At 32.2% G+C, this 13,035-nt stretch overlaps 1 protein-coding gene across 2 annotated transcripts in view; it reads left to right on the forward strand.

The window, feature by feature from the left end:
* Window positions 1-13,035, forward strand: part of LOC143226089 (uncharacterized) — an 87,493-nt gene that overhangs the window by 19,183 nt on the left and 55,275 nt on the right. For both annotated transcript variants that reach the window (XR_013014286.1, XM_076456592.1), the window contains exons 2-3: window positions 6,556-6,956; window positions 12,329-13,018. Coding sequence is in view for 1 of the 2 variants with exons in the window: in XM_076456592.1 (XP_076312707.1) it covers window positions 6,740-6,956; window positions 12,329-13,018 (907 nt within the window). In the remaining variant the exon portion in view is untranslated. The remainder of the gene's footprint in view (window positions 1-6,555; window positions 6,957-12,328; window positions 13,019-13,035) is intronic.

Here is a 13,035-nt window from a genome sequence, read left to right on the forward strand (position 1 = left end):
TGGGTCTGGAATTGCTTCACACTAGTTCTCACCCTGTTCTTGCCAATATTCAAAATTGACTGGCCCCTTTCTCTTTAACATTTACTTCCATTCAGTTTTTCTGGATACTGGGCCATGTTGTTATTTGTGGGAACAAGCTCACTGACACTGCAGCTAAATCTGTTTGCTCTGGCACTATTACTGCTATGCCTGTTCCATACATGGACTATGGTCCTGTATTAAAGGTTTGGCTCTGTGCCAGTTGGTGGTTGACTTGGAGTGAGTAACGTGACAACAAGCTTTTCTAAATCAAACCCTCTATTGACATTGGCTGTCTTGCTTCCATAAGGATAAGAAAGAGGAAGTTATTCTAACTAGATTATGCATTGGTCACATTTTATTTAACTCGTTTTCTTTTATCAGGGAGTGATGCATCAATGTGTTGTGTGTGTGACACGTCACAATAAGCCACATTTTACTGTCTTGCCATTATTACAACTCTCAATTACTGCTGTAAACTAGATATAAACATTGGATTTAATGCTATTTATATTTTTAATTCAAAAATTAAACTGTTTTGTTTTGTTTTACTGGATGTTTGGCACAGATAGCATAGTTGCTCTGCACCATAAAACACCAAACCAACCAACCCATCAATTAGCAGACACAGCCATACTTTACCTGTTGATGTATCTGTTACCTTATATAAATAGTAGTGCAGAATATTCCTAAAATATATAACTTGCATGAAACAGTAGTTACATATAGAAATAAAAAGGTAATTTGTTGTAGAGACCCTATCAAGTGATAAACAATGGACATTAATTGATAATTAGAGAGAAAATTTGCAAAACATTGGTTAGTTGTAAAATACACAAACACCAGTAGAAAATATGCCAAATCATTCAGAAAATATAGAAACTATAGTTAGGTATGGAAAACTTCAAATAACTCAAAAGATATAATGGAAAACAAATTCATCAGTTATTTGGAGAAAACATTATTTAAAAAACATTTAAAATAAGTATTCAGAAAAGAGGGAGCAATAAAAAAAGTTGTACACAACAAAGATAACGATAGTGAGCCAAAAATATCACTGCAGTTGAGAATTGAAAGTGATAAACACATTATATGATATTTATATAACTTTCAGTGATGCACAGTGTCTGATTATCAGATACTAGACTGGTTGTTCTTACTGCACTTGATGTCTTCTACAACTTTCACTTTTCTATCTTTGATATATAAGTATATAACCTTCATATATTGGAATTTTATGATTAGTTGGCATCTTTTAATCACTTTTGATCCATTTTCTGACTTGAGCTGAACAGTAGCCATGCAGTGGTCAATCATGATAATGGAACTTTTCTTCTTGCGAGGCTGATGAGTTGTCTTCATTCTGTTTCTTATGGCAGCAGCATTCATAGTGACAGTCACTCTTCTCAGTTCTTATCAGCACTATCTTTGTAAATAGCTCCAGCTGATTTATGTTGAGATTTCTGTTGCTTGCTAGTGAGGGACTTGCACTCCTTCACAATGTGTCCCATTTTATAGGAAACACAGCATGTTTTCTACTCTGTCTATCAACTCCTGTCACCTTTGATAGAATCTTGCTCTTAATCAACCATCACTGGTTTTCAAGTTAGCTGGATTTTTATGGACTTAACAGTTATACCCCCCTCAGTGGACTTCTATATACTGTTCTGCCAGCTTCATCAACTCCTGTGTCTTTTGGTGATTTCTTCTTTAGGAATAGTATTATGTCTGACCATGTGACATAATACTGTTATTGTACAAATTGGTCCATCTGTCCATCTTGTGAAGTATCACCATAGATGTTCATCAAACTGAAATATAGTTTCTCCAGTGTTAGGTTTGACATCTTTAGATTTCTGGTGAAAACCTTCAGGAAGTCTATATTGTTTTTGTAAAGCCACTTTTAACTTATCATAGTCCATGTCACCTTCTGACATCATGCCAGCATATACTTGTAGATTTTTTTATTGGTGGGATGGGCTGAGACAGACTGCTCAGTCACCTTTCTTCCAGTTCTGACTTTGAGCAAACCTTTCATATCTAAGAAAGCATCTGTCTTATGTTCATAAAATTTGGTCAGCTTGGATCAGTTGGCCATGACTCTTTATTATTCTTTGGATCCTTCTTCCTTCAGTTGGGTGAGCTTTGCTCTCATTCATGTTTTCTTCTATTACCATTTAACACTGCAATCCTGGCTATAGTTTGCCAAATGTTAAGAACTTTTTTATTTTATATGAAGTAAGTTAAATATATAGGTGTGTTGGGCTAAAGATTCTTCTACAGTATGTATATGACATTGACAATAAATTCAATGATAAAATAAATAAATTGTTTTAAAATAATATTCAAATAAAGTTAAACATATGTACAAAAATTCTTTTTGCGTATCATAATTGTACGTTAAATACTATACAGTTTTTTTATCAAATATTCACTTGAGCAAATTCAGTTGACAAGCTGAGATATTTTTATTTTACACACTATCGGTGTATAATTCACCTCTTCCATTTTCTTTCTTTAATTTTTCATCACAGAAGTATCAGTATATTTTCTCTTAAGTTACTGCAGTTCTAGCCTAAACTTCTGATACTTGTATTTTTTTGTATTTTGGCCTACTTCCAAATAATTAACTGCTTTTTATCAAAGTCCACACAGACAAATTCAGGTGCTTTAGAACACCATATGATGAAACAAATTATTTTCCTAAAATGTCAGAAACTTAATCTCACTTTAACTTAACCATTAGGCTGTTTACTTCTACAGAGGTTAACTTTTTTTTTTTTTTTTTTTTAACTTTTCTCTGACTGAAACTCTTTCACTTGGCTTTAGTTTTGATTCTCTTCCCATTCTCTTGTTGTCAATATATATCTAATAGATATGTTGTGCAAGTCTCCACAGCCTCAACATCAATAACTTACAAACACAACATTCAACAGTTGTCATCTTTTAACTCTGTTATAAATACAAACAATCATGAAATATTAACTGGCAAAATAATTAATACTACCTACATTAAATGGTCTTTTATATCTTGCATATATTGGAGAGTCCCAAATTGGACAGCTGTAAGCCTTTGGATTACAACACTAAAATCAGCAGTTTGATTTTTATCAGAGAACACACACATATAGTTTGTGTCTTTGCTTTAAGAAAGCACATGTACACATAACAGAGGATTATGGTGGCTTATTTATAAGCAATTTAGAATGTCAAATTTTTCAGGAACACTAATTTTTTTGTTTTTTACCATTTTCATATTTACTAAACCACCCTTTTCCATCTTACTTTCAAGTTATTAAAGTATATACTAATGGTATTCTAGATTATGGAAGCCCATATATACAAATGAACTTTTAAGTTTCATAATTGTTACTTGTTAAAATTGCTAGAAACAACACACAGTAATTTAGCTGCTCAAAAAATTTAAATGCAAGTTCTTTAAAATTTATTTTATATGCCTAAAAATATTAGAGCTATAAATGAATGTAAAAAAAAATTAAATTTTCCATGTTGTTATAAACAGCAATATTGTTAGGATTACCGTTATCATAAATGTCACTATGGCCTTGTTACTATCAGAGGTGCAGCTAAAGTATGTTAACTTATAAAAATAATGTTGTGTGCTACTGGATTCAACCTTTCTATTTGCATCCACCCAGTTCGTAACCACAAAAATAATATCTTCCAGCACTGGACCAGTCCCTAGAATCAACCTCATAACCATTTTGTCCTTGTTATAATTTTCATTTTATTACTATAAAATTAGTAAGCATATGTTCATGAAATATGGCAGATTATCAGTAGACATTACAAGGCTTTCATACACAAAATATATTTTTTTTATTATTAAATCTTAAAGTTTGTTAAACTGTTTTTTTCATGCCTTTTTGTTTTTTGCATATTATCTGACATGCAAAGTAATTTTCATTGTAAGAGTAAAAATACTTTTGCCATCAGGAAAAAAAAATTTTTTTAAGTGTATTTATTTGAAATAACCAAAACATCATAAATTACTATATCAATATCATAGAATTCCACTATAATTTATCAAGTTTTGGTAACTAAACTGTTTTTGGGTCTAAAAAAATAAAATAAACTTGCCTGTTTGAATATTTGTATTGAAAGAATGATATAATATTGGAATGCTTGAAAATGGGTAGGAAAGTCATAAGGGGACTTTCTGAGCTTGATTTGTTATTCACATATCATAGATAAAGTGTATGAAAGAGCATTTTCCAAAGTGGTGAGTGGAGCCAGTGTGTTCCATTCAGTATGAACAATTTTTCAGCAAATAGAAAAAATACGAGGTTCTTTTTTGATATTCTACCTTTTTGATATTGGTAATTTAAGTTCCTATTTCATACAAAAGTATAGATTTTGGACATCACAAACATTTAATCTTAACCAATGCTTCTTTCAACATAACATGTGATACATAATTTATATTTAGGACTTCTTTTGTAAAATATAGTTTTAAATTAAGAAATTAACTAATGGTTCATACCAAAATTTAAATTATCTATAATTTGATATCAAACTTAATGAAATACATTCAGGAAATACTAGCTCAATAAAGTTTTGAGTGTGAGTCAACAAATGATGTATGATATAGCTTGTGACACATGACTTATCTTAACTGTATAATAAGAACCTGAAAAATCAGCTGATCTTATTGAATTCATAATGTAAGAAAAAAATTCAGACTGGAGACAAAATATACAATTCTCTCGATCAAGAATAGCAGAATATAATACATCAGTTCATTAATTTTATTTTCTATTAGTTATAAGTAATATTGTATAAAACATCTGAACTATTGTCAGTTTGTAAAAGAGTGGGATGTGGCAGGTGGGTATGATTTTCTTGTTTATGGCTCAGTAAGTACATAAGATAAAGCTATAAAAACTGTGCTTTATCAGAGTAATATCTATTATAATGAGTAATATATATTGAAATTCCATACGTATTGGAGGGGTAGTAAATAAACTAGAGAAGAGAGAAGCTCTAGAGAAAAAATGTCACAATTCTCATACTAGGGGAGAATAAGTATTTTTATAATATTTATTAAATTACAAATATTTGTTGTCTACATTTTGATAGCAAATTTATTTATATAGAAAATAAAGTAGTTTGATTAAAATTTTGAATGTAGCTCCTTTAAAAAATCATGACATTCATACTTTGATTCATTCTTAGCAAGAGGTTAAGGCATCTCTCCACCTAACAACTTGATAATACCAAACTCAGGACAGCTATTCATATAAATTTACTTTTTAGAAGTGCACAGTAAATAAGCTCAGAACTAGCCATAGCTCCAATTAATAATAATTATCCGAAGTGGTCATGTTTGCACTTCCAGTTTATTCATTTCACTTCACAAATAGAGCAGTCACATCAGATTATACAACCTCTCAAAGTTTTAAATATCAAATAAATTACTTCCAGTTCTTGTACTCTTCATATAAATTAATTTCAAACTATTTGCCTTTCTTTGAAGGTCTCATGATAATAGACTGAAAATTTTCTAGATATTAATAAATGAGGCTCCTGACAGAAAAGGGACAATTTTTGGGGAATAAGAATTGAGATAATACAAACCTTTAGATTACTTTTGATGTCAAGTTTATTGATATATATTATTATAAAATTATTTAAATGTTGAATGTAACTCTAAAAAGTTATGAAATGCACATCTGACCCACCTGTATTCATAGGGTTAACAGTTTCAAACTAGAAATCCATGTTGTCATTAACTTATCACTAACATCTAAGAACTTATTACCTATATCTTCAAAACCAAAAACCTATTAATTCCCTCAAGCTCTCTCCTTTATATTAGTAGGTAGTTTACTTTGTAATTAACTCAAATTATAAATGTTGTAAGCATAGCATTTAAATGTTTACAAGCAACAGTGTTAAGAGAAATCTTTTGCAATACACAAGTCTCATGGAAGAAGACAAATTTATATAAAAATAAATAATTTGAGTGTACTCTGTATAACACATCATAAGAGATGGTACTAATTGTATGAAAGCATTGTTTAGTATCAGTGATCCAGTTTTACACATCAAGAAATAAAACATTACACAAAATGTTATGTTATTAACCATACCAAACACATTATTGTAATCTTTAAGTCTTCCAACTTGACTACTCAAAAACAGTCATAAATCATTATATAATGATTTTTTTTTGTCATTTTGGTAGTCTTTCAGTAAATTATAATGCATATCATTCTATTCCATTGCATAGTTAAAACAAAATGGAAGCCTTATCAGACATTGCTTTAGGTTAAATAGGTAGGAATAATTCATTCCACAATTATATGCTTATTTTTTCAGATTTTTTTAATACAAACTGCTACATTTTAATGGCCTGGCTTCCTATGGAAAAACATTACATGTTATAAAAATTTCATCATTTACACATTATGGTTTGGAACTAAAATATTTTATCGGGTATAGTTTTAAATAGACTTCATTTTTCTTGTTAAATTACTGTTATTAGATTATTTTTACCTGTTTGTGTACTTTCAGATTCATGTAGGTACTAGAAAAAAATGGCTTTATGGATGTGGGGATAGTTGGAACTGCTATCCTGAAGCATACAGAAAACAGCAACTGTACGAGTGAAGTTATAATTTTCTCCTTATGGATAACCTTCAAAAAACAAATATAATTCTAAATTATACTTGGCTTCAATTTCGAAGAACAGAATAGAATGTCTGCAGGGTTTCAGCAGCAGCAGTCCTCTCCACCCACCTCTCCTTCCACAACAACCCTCAAAATAACTGAAGAATCAAGGTTGACTAGTGTTACCCACCACTCGTCTATTTCCAGCCAAGCCTATGTTATGATTCCACCTTCAAGTGTTGCTGAAACATTAACATTACATGGAAATGGGGAATCTTTGCAAGCTGCTCTTCACTTACCTTTCAGTTAGTACTTTCATTTTAATTTTTCATTTTTAATTTTCTATCAAACTCTTTCATCAGCTTGACAAAAAAAAATGTACGTTGTATGTTTTTAGGCTATTTTTAATAGAAGGATTTATACATGTTCTGTTATTAATGTATGTTGACCTAACAAAAGTACTAAAACTGTCATTTGGAAAAAGACAGCTAAACACTTCAGACAGTTTTGTTTGTAGATTATTGTAAACATTGGTGTGTACAGATTCTGAAAAGTGCTGAAATTTAAAAATAATTTCAATATGTTGAGTCATGGAAAAATTCAGTGTGTGTGTGGCAACTATGTAATATGCTTAAATTATGGGTGTTGTGATTCTTGATTTTTAATTTTTATGCATGCTCGTGTTAGTAAAGAATAAATACTTTGATTTAATAAAAATTTAAACGTGTTGATACTAAAAAATGTTTAATTTATGCTCTAGCAGTATGAAAAATGTGTTACGGCAAAATTATAGGCAAGTGTATGTGTGCGTGTTACCAATATTTAAATATGTAAAACAACTGAAAATACTTGTGATGGGCAGTTCAGTTCACTTTATTCAATTGACTCATTTGATTCAAGTCAATTTAAAAACTTCGTTTGTTTCATTCACTGAAACAGAATTAGTACATTTAGACTGAAGCACTTGGTTATGGTGAGCTATGTTGTAAGTTACACTCCCAGTGTTTTAATTTAGATGTCATTACAAAAGGTGCATGGTATTAAGATTAAGTAAGCTTGTAAAAGTAGTCCTATAATATCTAAGACTTTGCTAAATGTCTGGAAACAAGGTTTTATTATAAATACAAGAATCAGTTTTCAGTTGATAGTGACAGTCCTTCCATGAAGTATTTTAATTAATATTGCATTTAATTTATATCTGCTTACTTGATTGATGAGCTTTGAAGTTGGAGTTTATTTGTACATTAGCCATTGTACTATTAGTGAGTAAATCAGTTGAAAGTGGAAATGTGAACTTGGGCCTACAGGTACAACTGTAAGTTGAAGAAATAAATTAATTTGTTATTAGTTACATTGATTGGAGTTGGGCATATTTTCACCCAATAATATACATGCTGCATTTCAACATTTAGTGGAATGCATTGTCTGAGCTACCTTGAAACATTGTACTTGCCTGTATGATACAAAAGCACATGGGAATACCTTTAAAATATTTGTGAAGAGGAAGAGAAATTCCTGAATCAGTTGAAGATAGAAAACTATAAGATTAATCCTAAGAAGTGTGAATTGTTCTATCAACAGGCACCTTTTCTGGGGCATATATACTCAGGGCAGTCTTGAGTATATACAGATCCATATAAGGCTGACTTAGTTGAGAATTGGCCAACAGCAAAAAACTTGCATGAATTAAAAGGACATCTTGGACTGTGCTCTTCTGTCATTGTTTAATTGAATGATTCTGTAATACATCATGCAGCAATGAAGTAGCTAATGAATGTTTGCAATCCCAAAGGTCAAATAGCAAAATAGCTTCAAAACTTTCAAGGGTACAACTCGTGCACTGCCGTGGATGGGACTATGATAATGCTGACAAATTATGTTAATTACCATGTGTAAGTGAAAATTGTAAACAGTATAAGAAAAAGTAGTAGTAGTAAAGACTACTAGTTTAAAGCACAACAAGGTGTAATTGAAGATGTGACATCCAGTAGTTATAAAGAGCTATTGTGATCCACTGAAAGAAACTCAGATAAATGATGTAAGTGTAAAATCAGTTATTCAGTAGATTATGAACAAAATGGAAAGGTCCTTATGGCAAAAAGTTGCTCCATACAACACAAAGAAAAAGATGACTCAGACACATTAATGTTCATTATGGTTACTAGAAGGCTTGTTATATTACAAATAAGACTTCAGTTATTACATCTGCAATTTGTGTCATAAAATGCTCCATCATCTTCACAACTTTCCACTGACTGGACACATAGGTGCTAAGGAAACACTGGAACAATTAAGAGAATGCTTTTATTTGATTGAGTGCTAGGGATTTGTAGAAAATTGGTGTAAAATGCAAGAACTCTACTCTGAGTGAAATTGTCCATCAAAGGAACACTATGGGCAGCTAGAGAAGTATTGTGTTGGAGCACTGTTTAAGAGTGTTGCTTTCATTGTGCTCGGTCCTCTGCCACAGAGTAACTTTGGGAATAAATAAATTTCACCAAATGGCCAGAAGCATATGTTGTTGCTAACCATGAATCAAAAACTTTATTAAAGAAACACATCAGAAGTTTTGGTGTACCTTTAGAACTTCAGTCATATCGGGGATCAGCCTAAGTTGTGGAAATAGGATCAAAAGGACTAGGATAGCAGCTATTTGTGCATCTTCTGACAGCACCCTGGAGAGATGCATGAAAAATTGGAATCAGGATGTTTCACTGCTAATTGAGTTATCAAGTAGTGGTACTTGAAGCTACAGGCAGCCATCATCACTCATGCTTGGAAGAGAACTTAAAGTACCATTGAGCCATCTGTATGTGAATCCAAAGGATAGTCACCAATCAGTTTGCAAGAACATGCAGAGGAACTGAGGAACACCATCAGTATCATTCATAACATTACCCTAGAAAAGATATAAATTACCTATATTTATAAAACGAAATGTCTTTGTTATGTTAATGCACATACGACTGAATTCCATTGAGGTGATGCTGTATGACATTGTAATACTGATATAAAGACCAAATTCTAAAGTTAAGTAAGTGGCTGGGAAGGGCTGTATACCGAAAAGAATCATTGACATGGTTTATAGAATGCAGGAGGGGAGGTGATCTAAACCCAAGGTTATCCACCATGGTTGTATTTGAATGTATCTTAATGAGAAAAATGGTCAGCTGGGTAACTCCAGAAGAGAATTTGTCAACAGAAAATTAACTTGCTGAGGGTACCAGAGTTCCTGTTGAGACTACTTGCAGGGGATTTTCAAGGGTGGAGCTGCTAGTGGATTAATTTGATCAACTACCTAGGAAGAGCCCTGCTCCAGTGAAAGGACAATCAGCGACAATAACAAATATGAGGTCATTCAGTTCAGCATACCACAGGCTTTGGAAGAGAAAGACATAAAAAATATTTTGTGAATGGGCAGTTTAGTGCACTGTTTTATGTGTGTATTAGGGTTGTTCAAGGAACTCTACAGTCCTGAAATATAATAGTGTTGTAAGCTATATTTTCAGTGTTTTTATTTATATGTTAGCTAAAGGGAGTATAATGTTAAAATGAAATAAATTTGTAAAAGTAGTCCTTAGGATAGTAAGAAATTTTGTGGATGCCAGTGATCAAGAATTTTGAAAAGCATCTAGTAACAAAGCTATATTATAGATACAAGAATTGATGAAGCATAGAGTTCGTTTTTCTATTTAAAAAGGATGTAGGTACAAGAATCAGTAAAGCATTGAGTCAGTTTTTCTATTAAAAAAGGATATATGTACAAGAATCAGTAAAGCATTGAGTCAGTTTTCATTTGGTAGGATCAAAAGAATTGATTCAGGTGGACTGTGTCTTAATTCTTATGATTCACTTTAACTAGTCATTCAGAAAGAATGAATTGTTCATAAATGATACATATTTAGAAAACACTGTGCCAATACTAACTATGTGCATAATTCAGTACAGCTGAAAGTTCAGGTTTTGGATTCAACTGTTGGTGTTCATTGTGCATCAGATAAATACATTCAGCGTGTATTAGCTTTCTAGTACACAATATCGCTTATTGCTAGAGACAGACCTAGGCAAACATAGTGCCTTATAAACTGTGTTCAAAGAACTTTGACATTGGCAATACGGGAGAGGCAATACCTATGAGTCGTGAAGGGTGTGAAGAAATAAAGTTCATTAAGAACAAAACAAGAGCTTTGGAATCCTTTAGCATGTTTGATGCTATTCCTATTGTTCTTAATCATGGATCAGGTGGCAAATCCATGATAGCAGCTAAGCTGACAGAAGAAGATAATACAATAGTTGGTATGACCAGTAGTAACTTTAGTCTTAAACCTAAACCAACATATGAATAATTTACTATTAAGAAAAACATTTTTAATTTTCACTTTTGCATAAGATACTAAATGTGTTTTGTTTTTGTGATATATTTATGTGTGTGTGTTTAAAAAGAATCTGGTAATGAAAGCTTAAGCTTTAGTCAAGTGTAATTGAGATTAACTTTTTGTTACAAGAAACAAACTTAAGATATTCACATTGTTCGTATGACAGACATAACACAATATGGTGTGTGGTGATGTAACTGAACTGCATCCAGTTTACTTTCTTGCCTTGCATAGCCATTTGTACTCGTTTGGACTCCATACAAAATTAACATGCATAAGGCAGCACAGATGTGTATTTTGTTTCCACTAGGAAGTTTAATGACAAAAACAGCATTATTAGCCAATCACAAAAGCAAACTTTTACTAATGTTCTCAGCTCATTTTGGTGAATTATACCAACATTTCTCTTGTGCAGAGTAAATTCATTTTTAAACAAAAAATGGACAAAGAAGATATTTTTGTGGGGTGTACAAATTTTCAATTTCGTTGTTAGGGAACTTACTGATGATTTTTGTCAAGAACATAAATTATTATTATTATATGCATGAGTGTACCATAGGCTATGATGCTCTTTTAAGTAAGGATTTGTTCTGGGACACAAGCTGTCCATCAGACAACACTGAGATTTAAGTTGGACATCTGAGGAAGTTTTCAGTCATCTCGGATGACTATTAAAGATGAGTCCTGTCTCCCTGATTGTCAGTTTTATTCACCTCACAATGATGATTACAGCAAAAATTTATTGTAATTTAAAATTAACTAATTAGAATTAACCTGTTACTAAAATTGTATACAGAATACAGGTTTACCTTTGCAAACTATTTTTCTTTTCTCTCGTCTGTGCTTGTACTGATATGCAAACTATCTTTCAACATGTGATGAGTATTACACCTGTTGAAAAAATGATAATGGCATGTTTCTAAAAGAGGAAGAACTATTGTAAATGGTGAATGAATTTGTAGTTTAAATGACCATAAAAATATCTGAACAGTTTCATTTATCTTTTGTGTGTGTTTACATGCCATGCCGTGTACTGCTTTTGTAAGTTTCATTTGTGTGACTGTGGGAATTTTTTCCAAAGTTCTGGAAAGTCATGGGAGTTTATTATGAAAAGTGTGCAAATCCCATTTAAGAGAATGGAGGTTATTTTGACTCATCTAAAGTACTGAAACTGACATTTGGAAACAAACATTATTGTTAGAACAATTCTGTACATTTTAGACTACATTACATGAATATTTTGTAGCTTGGTTCCAGAACTTGTTAAAATCTTTAACATATAATTATATTTTTTGTGTTAGGTGGTGCTGGACACCAGCAGCTGTATCTATTTCCACCAGATAGCAGTCTTGCTCGTCAACTATTAGATACAAAAGGTCTTGTGAAACAAGAACTTGGTAACTTAACTGAAGAAACAAGGATCTCCCCTTCACATCAGCTTCTCTCAACTTCATCCATCAGCCCAAAATCCTCTGTATTGGGTTCTGATGATAAGCAGGAGAAAAGTATTAACAACATTGAAGTGCAAGTAGATTCTAGGCTATCTCCTATGTCAGTTGTGGCTGTGTCTTCCCTTCAGGATGCTGGACATCCAAGTCCTAGTCTAACAAGTCTGACAGACAGCATTCTTTCTCGACCCCACCAGATGTTGCGATATCAGGGAGGAGGCGATGCTATGTTAAGTGCCATAAATTATAATGAACATGATATGTTGCAAGAAGGAGGGTACGAGGTACCAACTACGTCTTCACTAACAGGTTTTGATGGACTACTTGTTCCTGGAATGACTGTTGGTGTAGGAGGAAGCATTAGACTTCCAGATTCTACTACAAATACAACATTCAGTTTATTAGATGGTGAAGTAGGTCATGAGGCCTTCATGGAAACAAGTCACAACTTGCATCTTTCACCTCAGACATTTAACCCTGCTGTGGAATCTTCAGGTCATAATGATAATTTAGGTGGAATTAGTGTTTCTGGAAAACTCTTAGGTAAGGTGGTTACATTT

The sequence above is a fragment of the Tachypleus tridentatus genome, chromosome 9, assembly GCF_004210375.1.
Source record: "Tachypleus tridentatus isolate NWPU-2018 chromosome 9, ASM421037v1, whole genome shotgun sequence".
NCBI classification, from domain to species: Eukaryota; Metazoa; Arthropoda; class Merostomata; order Xiphosura; family Limulidae; genus Tachypleus; species Tachypleus tridentatus.